Source organism: Rhinolophus sinicus, linkage group LG01, assembly GCF_036562045.2.
Source record: "Rhinolophus sinicus isolate RSC01 linkage group LG01, ASM3656204v1, whole genome shotgun sequence".
NCBI classification, from domain to species: domain Eukaryota; kingdom Metazoa; phylum Chordata; class Mammalia; order Chiroptera; family Rhinolophidae; genus Rhinolophus; species Rhinolophus sinicus.
In genome coordinates this window covers 181131373-181150543 of record NC_133751.1, presented here as the reverse complement: position 1 = coordinate 181150543, position 19171 = coordinate 181131373, and the positions used below count along the sequence as shown (strand labels likewise).

The 19171-nt window shown below is 31.3% G+C and overlaps 1 protein-coding gene across 2 annotated transcripts in view; it reads right to left on the bottom strand.

Annotated features, from left to right (window-relative positions):
* NBEAL1 (neurobeachin like 1) overlaps positions 1 to 19171 on the bottom strand; it is a 149056-nt gene that overhangs the window by 10140 nt on the left and 119745 nt on the right. For both annotated transcript variants that reach the window (XM_019726853.2, XM_074340394.1), the window contains 9 exons: positions 18234 to 18331; positions 15286 to 15402; positions 12610 to 12699; positions 11322 to 11431; positions 10034 to 10206; positions 8963 to 9057; positions 5466 to 5582; positions 4908 to 5069; positions 4090 to 4238 (listed from right to left, as the gene is read on the bottom strand). In XM_019726853.2, the coding sequence (XP_019582412.2) occupies positions 4090 to 4238; positions 4908 to 5069; positions 5466 to 5582; positions 8963 to 9057; positions 10034 to 10206; positions 11322 to 11431; positions 12610 to 12699; positions 15286 to 15402; positions 18234 to 18331 (1111 nt within the window). The remainder of the gene's footprint in view (positions 1 to 4089; positions 4239 to 4907; positions 5070 to 5465; positions 5583 to 8962; positions 9058 to 10033; positions 10207 to 11321; positions 11432 to 12609; positions 12700 to 15285; positions 15403 to 18233; positions 18332 to 19171) is intronic.

Sequence of the window (19171 nt, the reverse complement as noted above, 5' to 3'; positions counted from 1 at the left end):
ACAACTACATTAAACAATTCAACAAATAATTCCCTGCGCAACAGACAACCACGACTGAGAGATATGCACATTGAAACATCTATAGAGATCCCAGGAGCTGGAGCATAGCAAGAAAAAATAAAACACTCCAGAGCTATCCACTGGAAAACAAAAAAATACCTCCTCGTAGCAACCTGCTTCTGAGTTCACACTCCCATAAATGCCTAGGCAGGGAAAGAATCCATCAAATACCATGAACAACCAAGGTAACTCCGAAAGAAAAAAAAAAAAAGAATATGAAAAAAATCTCCAGACAATAAACTTATGGACATGAAAATATGTTCCTTAAAAGACAGAGAATTCAAGATTGCAGTTCTGAAAAAAACTCAATGAAATGCAAGACAATAGATAGGCAGTTTAATGAACTCAGAAATAAAATCAATGAACAAAATGAATATTTTACCTGAGATTAAAACTTTAAAAAATAACCAAATAGAAATTCTGGAGCTGAAAAACTCAATACAAGAGATGAAGAATGAAATAGTGAGCTTAGGAAATAGAGCCCACCAGATAGGAGGAAAGAATTGGTGACATCAAAGATAGAAATCTGGAAATGATGCAGGCAGAAGAGAGAGATTTGAGAGTTAAATGAAATGAAAGAACTCTACAAGAACTATGTGACTCCATCAGAAACAGCAATATAAGACTAATGGGTATACCAGAAAGAAAAGAGAGGGAAGGGAACAGAGCCTATTCAAACAAATAATCAATGAGAACTTCCCAAACAACGGAAAGAACTGCATCCTCAAACTCAAGAAGCAAACAGAACACCCAATTATCTTAATCTAAAAAGGCCTTCTCCAAGGCACATTGTATTAAAACTATCGAAAATTAATGACAACAACAACAAAAAATTCTCAAGGCAGCCAGGGAATAGATGCTGGTAACCTATAAAAGAAAGCCCATCAGATTATCATCAGATTTTTCAGCAAAAACTACAAACCAGGAGGGAGTGGAATCAAATATTCAAATTTTTGAAAGAGAGAAATTACCAGCTAAGAATAAAATATCCAGCATAGTTATCCGTTAGATAGAAGGAGTAATAAAGACTTTTCCAGACATACAAGGATGATGGAATTTTCTACCACAAGGCCTGCATTACAGTAAATACTGATGGGGATTATTCTATCCGAAACTAAAATGCAAAAGGATACAAAACTATAAGTAAGATGACTAACAGAAAGAAGCAGGACACTGCGACTTTTATTCATAATAGCGCACTATACACTTAATATAACATAAAGATTAAGGGAGGTAAAAACCATAAAAAAAGAAAAAGGGAAGAAGACAATAGATACCGCAATTTGTAAATGAACTCACAGCTTAAATAGGAATAGTCTGTGACAACAAAAAACATGAAGGAGAGGGGGCAAAGGTATGAATTTGCAAAGGGGAATGGAGACGAGATGCATGCAGAAGAAAAAGGACTACTGTATATATGAAACTTTCTTCTACATAAACTTAATGGTAACCACACACACAAAAATCCACAACTGAGACACATAATATAAAGAAGAAAAAAGTCGTATTATACCATCTAACTAAAATAACAGACAGAAACACAACGGCAAAGAAACAATGGAGACACCAAGCTACCAGAAAACAAAAGCTCAAATGGCTACAGGAAATCCTCACGTATCAATAATCACCCTAAGTGTAAATGGATTGAACTCACCCAATAAAAAGCACAGAGTAGCAGACTAGATCAAAAAACAAAATCCAACAATATGCTGCCTTCAGAAGACACATCTCAACTGCAAGGACAAATATAGAATCAGTGAAAGGATGGAGAAAACAATACTGCACACAACTGGCATACAGAGAAAAGTGGGTGTATTCATACTTATATCAGACGAAACAGACCTCAAAGGCAAGGGAAGCAAAAGCAAAAATGAATGAATGGGACGATATCAAACTGAAAAGCTTCAGCAAAGCAAAAGAAATCATCAACAAAACAAAGAGGCAACCAACTGAATGGGAGAAGATATTTGCAAACAGCACGTTTTATAAGAGGCTAATATCCAAACTATATAAAGAACTCATACAACTCAACAAAAAAACAATCCAATTAAAAAATAGAGAACCACAACAGACACTTCTCCCAAGAGGACATACAAATGGACAACAGATATATGAAAAGATGCTCAGATTCACTAGCTATTAGGGAAATGCAAAACAAAACCACAATGAGATACTACCTCACATCTGTTAAAATGGCTATTATCAACAAGACAAGTAATAAGTGTTGGAGAGGCTGTGGAGGAAAAGGAACCCTCATATACTGCTGGTAGGAATGTAAATTGGTACAGCCACTATGGAAAACAGCATGGAGATTCCTCAATAAAAATTAAGAATAGAATTAACATATGACCCAGCATTCCCTCTTTAGGGTATCTACCTCAAAAATCTGAAAACATTTATCCATAAAGAATATGTACCCTATGCTCATTGCAGCATTATTCATGGTGGCCAAGACATGGAAACAACCAAAGTGCCCTTCGATAGATGACTGGATAAAGAAAATGTGAGATACACACACACACACACACACACACACACACACACACACACAGAAGAATATTACTGGGCCATAAGAAAAGATAAAATACTGCCATTTGTGATAACATGGATAGATCTTGAGATTATTATGGTAAGTAAAATAAGTCAGACAGAAAGTCAAGAACCATGATTTCACTCATATGTTGGGATATAAAAATAAAAGCAAGAAACAAACAAGACAAACAAGAAAAAACTGATAGACATGGTAAACAGTTTAGTGGTTACCCAGAGGGTAAGGGAGTGAGGAAGGGAGATAGAAGAGGGTAAAGGGGGTCAAATATATGGTGACAGAAGGAGATTTGACTTTGGTGAACATATAATGCAATATATAGATGATGTATTACAGAATTGCATACTTGAAACATACATAGTTTTATTAACCAATGTCACCCCAATAAATTTAATATAAATAAAAAATAAAATACTATGTTTTATCAAAAAAAGATATATAAAAACATATAAACGTAAAATATATATATATATAAAATAACATATACTGAAAAATATAATATGATATAAATTATAATACCCCATTATGAAAAATGCCCACAGCTTTTATAGTGAGAGAATAAAGAGTCCTATGATGATAATATGTTCTACACTAACCTGATAGCATATCCCATTGATTTTTCTAATTTGGGATTTTTTTTTACAATATCCTGAAATTAGGGTTGTAAAACAAAATGTTGGAACAATATGATTGGGATGGGGACTCAATACTCTACCACAGGAGAAAGATAAAAATGAGAAGGAAAATACAAAAATAGGAAGGGGATGTTGGTATAGAAGTGATTCTGGTTGAATGCAGTTGAGACAGAATACCTTGGCCCGGGAAATGATTATAGCAAAGATTTTGGGAGGGTTCAAGATAGTTTGAGGAGTATAAATAAGCCACAATTAGTCTTTTACAAAGGGATAAAAAAGACTGTATTTTTCTTTTATATAAAGGACTTTCTTTTATAGAAAAATATATATAGAAAACATAAAACATATCCAATATTCCAACATCCTTCTCTTCCACTGCATTAAATAACAAAAGATTCTCCATAATTTTATACACACACATATTCAATCATGAACAGGTCCAATAGCCTTAAAAATAATTAAGTTCGTTTTACCACAATTAAAAAAATTTTTTTTTTAATTCCTAACTTTAGTTTGTAAAAATTCAAACCACAATTGGACAAATTACGAAATCCGTAATCCAGGCTTGGCACTTCCTGGCTATTTAAAAAATTTTTTTTTAATTGTGGTAAAACATACATAGCATAAAATTTTCTACAACTTAAAAAATGTACGTGTATATTTTATTTACTAATTCAGGAATACTTTAGCTTCCCCGTTTTATTTCCTAGTTGCCAAAAAAGACATGTTCGTAATAAATGATAAACCAAAAGATCAGAAATCTTAGATTGCTGATTTCCACTCTAGATTGAAAGTACTACCTATCACCTTGTCTTAAGTGCTACTGAAATAAGTATTATTAATTACCTTTGGAGATCTCTTATGGACAGGAATCCTTGTAAACTTCCCATGACAATATGTTGTCCAATTATACATATATCTGATACTTGTTCCTTCAGGACTTGAGATCCTAGATACTTTCCATTTACAGAAAACAGATGCAATGCATTCTTATCCTGCAAAGATTAGATGAAGAAAATTTAATGGTCTCAACTCAGAACGGAGTTTTAATATTGTTAATTAAAACTATGACTATAACACAATGATTACTGGGTTTAAAATATTGGAATAAATTATGGTTATATTTAAAGACAAAGTGCATGGGCCATACTGTTAAAGTGATTTCAAATCAGACTGCCAAGTAAATAAATATTGAAGAACTCTCATTCCTCCAAAAGAATTAAAATCTCATTCAGTACCCAAAAGCTCTACATTTTTAAAACAAAACAAAGAGCGTCTCTTAATTTTTAAAAAGTTTTATCACCTAAAGGAAAATAAACATAAAATTCATGGCTTCTTTACTTGTATTCTGGTTTGTGTGAAAAGAATTTAATTTGGTTATAATTTCCACTTAAATTTATGAAGTCCCACATAATCAGAAATCATTTTTGAAATCATATATTTCATAGGCCAATAGAAATCCCTAAAACAAAATATAAACATGAGGGCAAGATTGTGATAGGATAAGGTAATGGTAAGGAATGAACAAATTGAATGATGAAAGGAAAACATCCTTTTTAAAATATGGTGTTCTTTCCTTCTTCAAACGTCTCATATATACAATGTGGGAAGGAAAAGACAAGCTTGTAGATAGTCTACCCCTACTGTATGAAATTGTTAGATACCTTGGGGGTAGTCTTTTCTTCAATGCTGGAGTAGATGACAATATGTCCTTCCCAAGATATAGCCAAGTTGGGAATGGTCAGGAGCAAAGAACTCTCACAAGGTGGCCGTAAAGTCCTCATGTATTGACCTTTCTGAATAGTATGTATAATCACAGTGCCATCCTACACACAGAAAATATTAGAAAATGAAAAAGACCAAAAAAATTCCAAAATAGAAAAAAAAAAGAAAAAGTGGGCTGAATAAAGAAATGTGGGAAACTGAGAAAATGATTATTCCACCAAGGACATATTTACTTAAGGAAAATTCCAATCTTGAAATTTCAAAGAGTGTTTTACTTCATAAAATGCCCTCTTCCCTTATCTAATAAGACCGGTAACTTTCTAAAATAGAATCCAGCCTCTTTTTTCTTTCTATATTATTCTACTGTCGCAAAGTCCCACACAAACATAGTATAAAATGTCTACATTTTTACCAATTCCCATAGAAAAAGATTTAATTATAAATATTGCTTCTAAATTTATATAAAAATTTAGCATTTCTTAAAGGTGAAATCTTACCCTTGATCCTGACACTGCCATGTCTAGCTCAGTGCTGATGCCGACACTCAATACCTCATCAGTGTGTCCGTACAGAATCTGAAAGGGTTTAGATGCTAAACCCACAGGAACACCTCCCTAATATTAAAACAAAAAAGCAAAGGTAACTTTCTTGTAGGCTGCTTTCTATAAAAAGGATTATGCTGTATTTAAACTGTTTAACTACAAACTAACATCGCAACTAGTTCTTACCACTGAGTTTATTCACAGTAGTACTCATTCGTGTTTCTCCTTGGATTCTCAGATTATTCTTAACCTTTGGTAGTTCAAAAACTTAATCTGAATAGTTTCAAAGTTGATGATTTTAGATTAATTTTAATATGTATATTGTTTGCCCTATTCATCTACAGATTTATTCTTCCTTCACTTCAAAGAAACTTTTAGTATTATATTTCTGAATACTTTCTCTTTTTCATTTATTTGAGTACCTATTTCAGGAACATCAATTATCTGTATGCTGATTGGTCTGTATTCTATATCTATCATTCTTTTCCTAATTTCTTTAATTCTTTTGTTTTTACATGTGTAACTCACTTTGATTATTACGTTAATATTACTTTCCATGCTGGTGATTTTATTTTCAGATCAAATCTGTTTCTTGCTGTATCTACTTTGGATTTACTTATTATATTTGTAATGTATTGGTTTTAATATCTGTTTGATTCTTCTGCAATCTCCCCTTTTCATCTTAAAATGCTATTCTATAATTTCACCGTTGAGGTCCTATTTTACTGAATCAATACACTTATTATGTTCTTCTAATAGCGTAACATTATTGCAGGAATCTCTCTCCAGTTGAGTTGTATTCTTCCAGAAGAAAGAAGATTCTTTCTTCATCTGCTTTTGGCATGCTTTGTTTGTACATTACTTTCTATAATATAGAATGTTTGAGTAGTTACCATGGTATTTGTGTTATGATTATCCTAGATAACTCTGTTCAGATCTTTTACCTGCACCATATTATGTGGATTAATTCCCCTTGACATTCTATTACCTGGGACACATTCATCTTCCTCTAAGAGTGTCTGAGTGCTTAATGCACTCTACCTAATTTTTAAAAATCAGGTCCTTCCTATATTATTTAAGCTATTGAAGTTACAGAGAAAGATGGACCTTTTTCAAATTCATTTTATAAAGGTTGCATATCCCAATACTAAACATGGTAAAGACAGAATTCACTTACGAGTACAGAAATAATTAAAACACTAGCAAATAAGCTTCTACAGTAAAATATAACAATATACTATGAATTACATGAGTTTATTACAAGAATTCAAGTATAGTTCAAACCTAGGCCACTTATCAACGTAATACAGTACATTAAGAAAAAGTAAGAGAAAAACTATAAATAATAAAAAAGAAGAGAAACTGGGACACTGCTGGTACTACTGACAAATTTAGAACATGGACTGTGGATTAGGTAATGGTATTATATAGCTAGCTGTTAAGTGTTCTGATTTTGAAAATTATACTGTAGTTATGCATAAGAATGTATTTGTTCTCAGAAAATACACACTGAAGTATTTAGCAGCAAAGGAACATGATGTCTCCAACTTTAAAATTGTTCAGAAAATAAAATAAGATGCTGGGAGATAGAGATTAGAATAACATGCTAAGATAAATGTCAATAAATATACTATTTTTGTAACTTTTCTGTAAATTGAAATTGTATTAAAACTAAAAAGTTACCAAAAGAAAAAAATAGAAGGAAGGTAACTACTTAAATGTTAAAAAACACAGCTAGTGAAACCCAATAGCAAACAGTACTAAATGGCACAGTGGTGAAGGCACTTTCATCAAAATTAGACATAAGACAAGGGATGCTCACTATAATTTTCTTTCATTATTGCATTAGCTAATAATGTAACAGGATAAAAAAATGAAATAGAGTGGTACCTCGGTTTTCAAACATCTCCATTGACAAACATTTTAGTTTACGAATGCCGTAAATTTTATGGATCTATGTTATCATTAGATAGTAAAATTCATGCTAAATCTACAGTTTTAGGGGTTGATTTTAAAGGTCTAGAACAGATTAATCAATTTTCTTTCTAGGGGGAAACCGTGCCTCGGTTTCAGAACTCAAACGGTCTTCCAGAATGGATTATGTTACAAAACCTAGGTACCACTGTAATTAGTATATTGGAAAAAAAAAAAAAAAAACCTTTTATTTTCAGAAAATCCAAGAAATACTAATAATTATGAGAGCTGGATAAAAGGATTTGGTACAAATTATTAATTACACAATAACTGCATAGAAATTGAAAGTTTTTTTTTAAATACTAGCAATAATCACTTAGAAATAAAAATTATTTTTAAAATCCCACCAAAACAGTAATAAAAATATGATAATTACAAATAAATATAACAAAGTACAGGACCTAAATGGAAAAAAGTGATCAAAAAATTTTATCAAAGGACATAAAAAAAGAACTAAAACAAACATGGAAAGACATTTCCCATTTCTGGATATGAATAATTATAAAAATGTCAATCCATACCAAATTAACATATAAATTGAATATGATTACATTAAGACTAAAATAGAGGGTTTTTTTAAGGAGGATATGGTCAAAATATTTTTAAAGTTTATATGGAAGAATAAATACTCATACTAAGAATAGCTGAGAACATACTTTTTAAAGGAAACACAGTGAGAGGGGATTTGCCTTAGCAGGTAATATTAAACTTCTAAAATAAAAACACTTTGGAGCTGACACAGAAATCGGTAAACGTAAAAGAATTGGAGAATCTTCAAAAGATCCAATTCAGTGGGTAACATTTATGTTGGTGTAAGTGACTTTACACCCAGAAATAAACAAAATCATGTATTTTTATACCTTACATTGTTATAAAATATATAGTCTGTATTATACATGTTCTATTAGACAGAATATGTGTATATATTATACCAAATATATATTCTATATTATAAAACAGAAAAACTACCAATGTATTAAAGATTGAAGTATAAAAAAATAAAACAAGAAAAGTATTACAAGAGAAGTTTTAGTTAATATTTTTACAAATTTGAAGTGAGAGAAAGCGTATTTACAAAGTAGAAAATCCAGAAGCTATAAACAAAAGCTATTTCCTTGAGCCAACACTATTGAGTACAATAAGGTTGATGAAAATTATAAATCTATATTTTCTAGTACTCCCACCTGAAAGAAAAATAGGAATAATATTATGTTAATAAGACAAAAAAATAATTGTTTTCCTAGAAAAGGTTAACAAAGAGGAGTTTTTGGAAAGTAATACGGGATAAGACCATGAATCAGACAATAAACCTAGGGAAAAAACATGGTGATTAGGACAGGACAGAATGGAGGTAAAAGAATGCAAAGGAGCTCAAATAATCACTTAATGACAGAATTCACTACTCTATTAGAACATCTCAACAGTACACCCAGGGTGAATCTCTGATCTAAGCAAAGAGTATTTAAATGTATAACTACCTGTTGTGTTATTTCCCATACCATACATGTAGTATCTCTGGAACCAGAAATCAAATGTATTCCACAGTAATCAGTAGCTAAACAAGTCACAATATCTGTAAGGAAAAAAATATTTTTTTAAAATAAAATATCTTGGTTTTGCTGAAACAGAAAAGGGCAATTTTAGTTTAAGTTTGACCTCTTACTAAATTAGTTGTGCTAAAGGAGAAATACAGGAATGGCATTGGAAAAGCACTGGGTAAGAGTAACACAAAAGCAGAAGTATTAAAATGGCGTAGGAGAACTTTCTTTGAGGCCACCCTCCTTTGAGGGAGAAGAGTAGACGTAGGGTGGGAAAATGTCTGTCAGAATCTTGGCAGCAGATCAGGAAGCTTTAAATGGGCCCCCAGGAAATTCTGATATGCTTGTCTGCTCTCTCATCCCCCTTCACCTTCTACTCCCACCGGGCACTGCAATCCTATACAATATGTGACTTTATCCACAATAGTACATATTACACTGTAAATTCACAATATGAAATACATGTTTACTAAACTGTACAAACCTGAGCTAAGTGATATCTTAGGAGTCACTGGTACAGAATTAGCAGCAGACTCCATTTCCCTTTCCTATTAGGTTTACTAGGAAAAGATTTACTCAATGTTTTATTCTTATATTGAAGACTGAGACACTAAAGAGTAGCAGGTTAAAGTACATTCAACAATTTTATCACTTTCATGTTTTACTATTAACAAAATAATAGGGCAGCTGATGCCTTATTCAACTATGACAATTTTTTTTACCATTTTATCTTAAAATTCTTATTTTTATCAATCAATTTTTAAAAAGACTTAGCCTAACATCTTCCAGATACTATAAAGTTGTGAATGGTGCTTAATATACCCAAAATATATTAGGCATTCTTAAGGAAAGCATATAATATTCATAACACTGTTGTATCAAACAGTTCAGTAAGCTTCAAAGGTAAAATTTAATGTTTTTTTTTAATGAGGAGTATGTACTACTTTTATAGCTATAAAAAAAATTAGAGAAATTTTTGGTTTGGGGGGGTGGTAAAAAGTTAATGCTTACCCATATGTCTGATATTGTGTGAAATAATTTTGCCTTTTGTAAGTGACATCACTTGAATGCTATTATCCCAGTGTCCAGCACTGAAAAGCAACTTCGCATCATGTGATACTATAAATAGTTTAGAAGTGATCTCCAGTCCTGGAGCAAAAGGACCATTCACACTACGCTGAGTTCTGTAAACACAATTAAATATTAGACTTTTCCTTAAAAGATCATTTAGACATAATTATTTTTAAATGTCTCTAAAAAAAATAAGTTTGTTCAATGCTCAATTTGAAATGTATGTTAATAAATGATAAAGACTTTCAAAATACACGTTAATCTTATTTTATTCATATTTTTCATTAAATAAAAATTTATATAACAGTCTTAATGGCTAAGCATAAGTAGTTGAGATAGGTGAAGATGTGAAGATTTAAATCTTGCTTTTTAAAGCCAATTTAGTAAGATTGTTAATTCTGTAAAGAACAGCCTCAAAGTATATACACAAGATAGGATATACTAGTACCAGGAATGTTGGAAATAAACTGAAAGAAGGGATCTACTACACAGGCAGACATATGTGTATCTAACAGTACTCAAGAAGATAATTTTGCATTCCCATCAAAGAAAACATATGGATTTCATCTGCTTCCCATTGAACTATCTCTGCAATTGGCCAACCTAGATTCTGCAGAAAGACACAAAGAAGTGATTATACTTCAGTGTGTGTACAGAAAATGAGGGCCAATTCTAACACTTCACCTCTAGACCTTTATTACTCAATATTAATTTGCTGAAGGTATGCTTTGTGCAAAGCACAACAGTGCTAAGTCCTACGTAGGATGAAAATATAAGATATTGCCTCTAATAAACACATAGCTAAAATAACTCAGAGTAAGGGAAACATCACCTGAATTTAAAATGTAACCTTTGGATATTTAAAAAAATAAGGTAAATAATAAATCCTTATTATATAAAACACATTGAGTCTTATTTTAAATAATATTGTACAATAAAAATACAATTAAGCCTAAAAACTATGCATAATAAGTTTTGCTTCCATAATGCTCTGATAGTAATTATTTTGTCTGGAAGCCAATATCAGGACAGGGGAAGGGAAAGAGAGAAGAAAGGAAGAAGGAGGGAAGGGAGAAAGAAACAATGGAAGGAGGGAAGGAGAAAATAAAAGAAAATCTGGATGGCTGCAATATTACTTTCAAAATGAAACAATCAACCAATTTAGTTGTTTTTCCTGGCAATAGGGTACTGCCTGTACCTGACTTGCTTTAAATCTTCATTTACTTACTTTGGATTTGTCACAGATTGATCCTTGATGAATGTAAAGTAATTAGAAATGTTTCTGTCATAAGGCAGCCATCCATGGGTTCCAATAACATAATTCATGCTTACTGTTATCTGGGGGGAAAAAATATGAAGAGAAAATTAAATGAAAGACTAAAAAAAGAAGCACAGAATAACCAAATACCCACACAATGTCAGCATTTAGGGGAAAATGCAGGATTATGTACTTAAAACATGAAACATATTAAAAAAACATCTAAAACTAATTTAAATAGAAAAGTTCTTTATGTTATGGCAAGAAAAGTTGTCCAATGCATCTTTCTTTAGTGAGATTTATTTTCCTCATCGTTTTTCAGTTTATTAACATCTATTAGTTGGCAGTCAGAAGTAGTCAAATCTTACCACATAAATATGATGTATATCATTTAGAACATAAATCAAGTAGAACTCATGAATTGTTAAGATTGCCCTTCTTAGTGACAGTCATAGTGAGTATTTTCATTTAAAAATGAAAAGCATTTCCCCGTTAGATTACCAAACAAAAAGAAAAATCAGATATCTTGAAAAATTCAGGTATTAAATCTGAAAAATCAGAAGAATTCTACCACTCAAAAAGTAGTATTACTATTTTTGTATCTTTCTCAATCATTTTTTGTGAGTAAACACACAATATGCATAATTAGAAAAATAGGTCTAATTTTGGATCTCTACTGTTCACGCTGCTATACTTATTTCATTTTTATAATTTCAAAGTGACAAAACTAGAATAACACAGACCTAGGTTTTGGTCTATGTGCCGGGTCCCAGATCCCTTACTTGCTAGCTCCGTGACATTGAGCAAGTTACTTCTGAGTTTTAATTTCTCATCTGTCGAAGGGAAACTTTAAAACTGCCTTTCTCACAGGATTGTTAGATGGATTAAATAACAAAATTCATCATGTAAAGTACTCACGACCATGTCCTGCATGTAAACCATAATCAATTCTGTATTAGCTCTCATTTTCATTATTATCACTGCTTTATGATAAACTTTAATATCTAAAAAGGTGTTATATCCTATTTTTCTTGTATAAAACTTCCTGGTATTGTCACATATTTATTATTCCAGATTAACTCCAGAATTATAGAAATTACTTAAAATAAAAGCTGTGTGAATAGAAGATACATTTGTATACTTGGTCAAATTCTATTAAAAAAAATTTTTTTAAAGGCTTAAAATTTTATTTATTTTTATTTTTTAAGTTGTAATGGCTATAGATACGGCAATGTAAAAATGGTGTAAATCAACTTACCAGTAACTCAGGACTGCCTTGAGTCATAAAAGAACGAGACTGATTTTTGGGGACAATGGCCTTTATTAGTGGAATACCATCACTAATTCCCTATAAAATAAAAGACAGAGGTTCAGTGGCTGATTCTGCTTATCTTTATTAGGTGCAAACTAATGAAAACTTCTATTTCTTTAAACAGGAATGAACCCTGTGATATAGCATTTTACTCTATCAAAACATATTATCATTCAAATTTAAACGTAGGAAAAGAATTATATATCATGTTTGAACGGCATACTTGGAACTTCTGAAACCTATCACCTCCTTGTATTCCACTACTCTGCTGTTAAACAGAGATGTAGAGCTCAAGGAGCATTAGCTGTTTAGGATCTTTCCTTTTTGCTAGCCATACTGACATGAACATAAAACAGAAAATACAGACCATAAAATCGTACATTTCTCAAATAAGTCAAATCGGAAATTTGATTATATTTTATAGAAATTTCATTTCAGGTTTAACATTCAAAAAAATAGATCCATTCCATTAACTGAGGCATTCCGAGCCACGATGATAGGACCAGAAAATAAAGATAGTTCTCCAGAAAGCATCCGCCATTATCTTATTACAATATGAAAGAGTACAATGATTGGAACTAAGGCTCTTGATGTGACAACAGTTCACAAAATATACCTAACATTTATTAGGTAAATTATAACCTAACATTAGGTTCATGCTATGTGCCAGGTGGTATTCTAAGAGCTTTATGTGAACTAAATAATGAATTATAACAACATAAATTCACAAATGATTAGACATGATGAAAATAATTTTATCAGCATTACATAATAAATACAGTATTACATGTCCATCAGATTATGGGTTAAATAGGGTGTCATGGGTCGCCCTATGTGCAGTAAAGAGTTAACATAGCAGGATTGAGACTGCTCTCCTTGGAAAGGCCTGCCTGCAAGGTTGGCCCTATGCTGGCATCTGAAAACTTGGCAGGCAAAGAGTTGCTTACACTGATTTGAACTTGTCCTCAGTAATGAGGGTGGCTCACTATGACTAAACTAACGTGTTTCCCCAAAAATAAGACCTAGCCGGACAATCAGCTGTAATGTGTCTTCTGGAGCAAAAATTAATATAAGACCTTGTCTTATAGTAAAATAAGACTGGGAATATAATTAATATAATACAATACAATGCAATACAATACAATATAATATAATATGTATATAATACCGGGTCTATATTAATTTTTGCTCCAAAAGATGCATTAGAGCTGATTGTCCAGCTAGGTCTTATTTTCGGGGAAACACGGTATGTACCTGTACAAAGAATATGGTTTATACTGAACACCTGCTTTTCTTCTGAGAGTCTGGAATTTTCGCATATGCTAGGCAATGTGATCAGCCAATAAAAATCTTGGCTGCTGAGTCTCTAATGAGCTTCCCTGGTAGATAAAAACATGTTTTCACATTTCATTACAGGAAGAATTAAGCATGTCCTGTGTGACTCCACTGGGAGAAGACTTGCAGCTGGTTTCCCCTAGACTTGGTACCATAGGCCTTTGCCCTTTGTGGATGTTGCTTTGTACCCACTCACTGTAATAAATCGTAGCTATGATTACAACTATATGTTGAACTATTGAATCTGAGTCCTTTCAGCAAATTATCAAACCTGGGGGGTGGTCTTGGAAACCCAGAACATTAGTCATCATTTCTAAGCATTATTTCTATGTGTTCATCTGAGTAAAATTCAGTATTATAACTCATACACACCATAAAAAAATTTACAGCAAATTATTAAAATTTCCAATGATATTGAAACTGAAAGACACATTACCATGATGCTCTTTCTAATACAGAGTTTGACAAACTAGGCCTGTGGGACAAATCCAGCCTACCACTTGTTTTGTGGACTGTGGGTAAGGTAAACATGGGTTTACATTTTTAAATGTTTATATTTTAAATGGGTATGTATATGTATATGTATATGTATGTATGTATGTATATATATCTTGATTTTGCCTTTGGACTACAAAGTCCACATTTTTACTATGTGGTCCTTTAAGGCCAACCTCTGCTGCACTGCATGAGAGTTACTGCTTTTTCTATACACACCTCGAAACTATTCTTATTAACATCATTTTTTTCTTTTTGCCAAAAGAGTTAATATTATCTGTCCTAACCAAATTCATAGGTATAAATGCATTTTACATCCACATTGTGAATTATTCAAAATAATCCAATATGTATATTTAAATATTTGAATTTAAAGACACTCTTTCAATTACAGCATTAACTATCTTGTTTTACTTGATTACTCCTGATATTAGGAATTAACAATCTGACTTATTGGGCCACATTTTATATATAAACAGACATTATAGTTGAGTTATTTTAGACTCCCTCTAAATATCAGTGTAACTGTCACAAAAACCAATTTAAATAAAAATATTTATTCTTCCTTGCCAGGAAAATGTGCAATAGTAAAGTCAAAAGAAATAGTTCAAACTATCACTCAGTAGCAAACAAAAGGTTTCAATAACATTGCTATTAAATATCCAAGAACAGATAATTCTAAATTATTTACTATTTTAGATTAAATATTATAACCACCTCCTACATTAAAAAATAGAATGAACAATGAAGTGCACAGAATTAACTCTTTGATAGTACTATGTTGTATATTACCTCTACAAAAAATGACTTGAGTTCAGGGAGGTGTTGAAATAGGTTAAGGGTTGAAGTCTCTGTTTTGGTCTGCTTCTGCACTGCTTCCTCTGCTGATAATCTAGGAGGGTGTGGTTCCTTCAAAATAATTTTAAGAAAAAATAATTTCATAATTATATTAAAACATCTCTCATTGTATTCCTTCATACATACTGGGCTCAAAATACAATGGACTGCATACCATGCAGTGTTGCCAATTCCAGGTCATTGCTTAGACTATTCCCTCAGCAGAATTCCTACCCTCTTCATTTCTATAGAAACCCTACTATTACTCTAAAGTTTTACTTACTGATATCCTCCTAAATTTCTAAGTCAGAATTAATTATTTTCTTATCTTATTTTCCTCAGTACATTACTTTATTTAGTTTTATTTAGTACTTATTTCTTTCTATGTTGGATTACATACAGTTGTTTTTGGTCTGTCTACCCCAACTAGCAATAGGTATCTTAAAGTCAGAAAACACATCTCATTCATGGATTTTCAATACTAGAACAATATCATAAATATGGTAGGTGTTTAACAAATGTTTGGTAAAATTAAATGCATTCTTCAAAACTAAAAAGTTATAATATGGGTGAATCTTTACTTCCTGAAATAAGAGAGAAATGTCAATACTATCAGAATCAAATTACAGATATTGCTGCATTTCTTTTCTAATAAATTACTCTTCCTTAACTTTAATGTCAGAGACATAGAATGGTACTATCTTTATAAATAAAAGGAAAATGAAAAATCAAATTAACATTCCAAAGGCACAGTTAAAGTGCAGAACAGAATTTTATCTAAAGGGGATCCTTCTATATCACAAAATATTAGATTACAGGTAATAAATGTGACAGCTATAAGTACGTTAGTATTTAGCCCTCATTCATGCATGTGATTATTATTCAGTTATTTTTAAATCAAAGGCTGATTTTTATGTAATTTGTTACGGTGATAAAAACTCATCAGCACTACTTTTGTAAAAAAAAACATGAAAAATATTATAGTGCAAAAATACTACAGAATCTATTTCAAAACCCAAATAAGTGTTCTGTTTTATTGTTACTTTTGCCTTCTGACTCAGTTGGCGGGACTGTTCTGTGAAAACCAATGTTGGAGGCTTCAAATAAACTGTTGTTAAGGAATAGTCTTTAATAGTATTAAAACTTAATCTGATAACTGACTATAAGCCAGAGTTTAGAAACACTATTGCTGTTAACATCTGTGGAGATTTCAATTCAACAAATATTTATTGCACCCATACTACACGCAAGAAAGATACAAAAGTGTTTAAGAGAAGGCTGCTGTCTAACATTTTATAACATAGGGAGGCAAATAAATATACAATTAACTAAGGCAGAAAGTGTCATAATTAGGATATAAGTAATAGTCCATAAGAACATGGAAAGGTTATCTAGTTCAACAAGGGAGCTTACAGCCATGAATTCAGAGGAAATATGAGATGGTAGAAAGCCTTTGGAGTTAGATACATTCAAATCATGCCCCAGTCACATTCTAGTTGTGTAAACTTGGAAAAAGAAGTAGTATTTGATTTCTCTAAGGCTTTATAGGCTAGGTATTAATTTCTATGAGGCTTGGCTTTATCATCTGAAAAACGAGGATAAGTGGATATTTACTGTGAGGGTTAGGTAAATCACCTAGCACTGTGCTTGCATAAAAAAGTATCAACTTATTAAATGGGATATTATTGTGTAGTCCTCATTTCTAAATTCATACACTCACAAAGATTAAGATATCTTTGAAAACTAAGCAATCAGAAAGACATTAATTTAACTTCAGATACTAGTATGGGGATAGAAATATACTAATATATATATATATTATTTGATTTTATATGTTATATAACATATAACATATAAATATATGTTATATGAATAGTCCTAAAACTCAAATTATAGAATATATATAAATATTCTATAATATGAATGAACCAGAAGCAGTCAACTCACTATAATGTGAAAATAAATCAGCAAGCCACACAAATGATTAATAATCAGACATTGATTCGTATAGTTTCATCAAAATATTATTTCATTCTTTAATTCATATTATAGAACATGTATATATTCTACATACATAGTCTATATATACATATATATGTATATATTCTATATTCTATAATTTGAGTTTTAGGACTAGGTTTGGGCTCTGGGTGGTAAATGTCCCTTTTGGGCAGATGTCACCTACTAAGAAGTCTTATATATAGAACAAGTCCTAATATAAAGATAGTTTTAATGGAATAATCTAACTGGTATTCAGAGTTAGGTAATTAAGAGTTCCTTCTCCACTTAAATAAAGGAGGGAGAAATATCTCACCTGACGGGGCCTTGAACCTCACCATTATCTTTCTCAAAAACAACAAAATAAGGTGATTGGCTTTCTAAGTAAATAAAGTACTCTGTGATTTAAGAGTAATTGACTGTACCGTGTTTCCCCGAAAATAAGACCTAGTCGGACCATCAGGTCTAATGTGTCTTTTGGAGCAAAAATTAATATAAGACCCGGTTTTATTTTAATATAATATAAGACCAGGTCTTATATAATTATATAATGTAATATAATATAGTATAATATAATATAACATAATACCGGGTCTTACACGATATAAGACCTAGTCTTATATGATTAATTTTTGCTTCAAAAGATACATTAGAGCTGATGGTCCGGTTAGATCTTACTTTCGGGGACACACGGTATATGTGGATTTTTGACTACAATATTTTGCTATTTCAATATAGGAACAATCATTTAAATCTATTTTTAAGTGATAGTGTATTTTTTCCAAATTCTAAATAATTCTGAAATAAGGTTTTAAATCATTAAATTCTTTGAAAATACTGGTAGTACTATTCCGCAGCAATTAAATTCTAGACTTCTTATGTAATTAATAATTTTTATGATTTACCTTTAACAGTTGACAAGGTGTTTGCCCAAAATTATTAATCATTCCTTCTAAGGCTTTTCTTTCCTTCTCATCTGTTAAGGCATCCAGGTCCACAGCTCCTAAAACCAGAAGCAGTCAACTCACTATAGCGTGAAAATAAATCAGCAAGCCACACAAATGATTAATAATCAGACATTGATTCATACAGTTTCATCAAAATATTATTTCATTCTTTAATTCATATGAATTTATTGTAAAGAGGTAATTTAAAAAAACAGTAAAACTTCAGAATTAAATATTTATAAAAATAAATTCCATCCACTATTTAGAACTAAAATATTTTAAACAAATTTAACTGGTAGTCTGTAAACATTTCTTTTGGAAAAATACAAACTATACTCATAGTACACCTAATTGTCTCATGATAGTCAAGCTGAAACAAGTGTAATAACCACACAAAAATACTGCTATAAAATAGTTTATCTAATAAATGATGGGAAAGGTGATATTATAATTAACTGATTATACCCAGCCACACATAATATGAATTATTACATGGCTAGTAATTGGTCACACAATGTCAGTCTGATTTCAAAGTCTATGCTCCTAACCACCACGCTATACTATCTCCCTACAAAACTGTTCTAGAATAAAAACATGCTTGTTTGTTTACCAACAGTCATGTGGGCTCTGCTCAAATGCATATAATTTCACACTATTCACAATCTTTACAACTATTACCTCTACTGCAGAATTATAAAAGACTACTTCTTAAGCCTTTCAAAACATTCCTAAAATCTTGACGCTGAGTGAATAAACATTAGAATAATGTCATCTTATTTATCAATTGAAGAATTTGTTATTTGTAATTCTAAAGGTCTTCTTTCAAAGTCTGCTAACAATTTAATATTGAGTATTTAATGTAGGACACATATGGCCAGAGATCAAAAACTTTTATG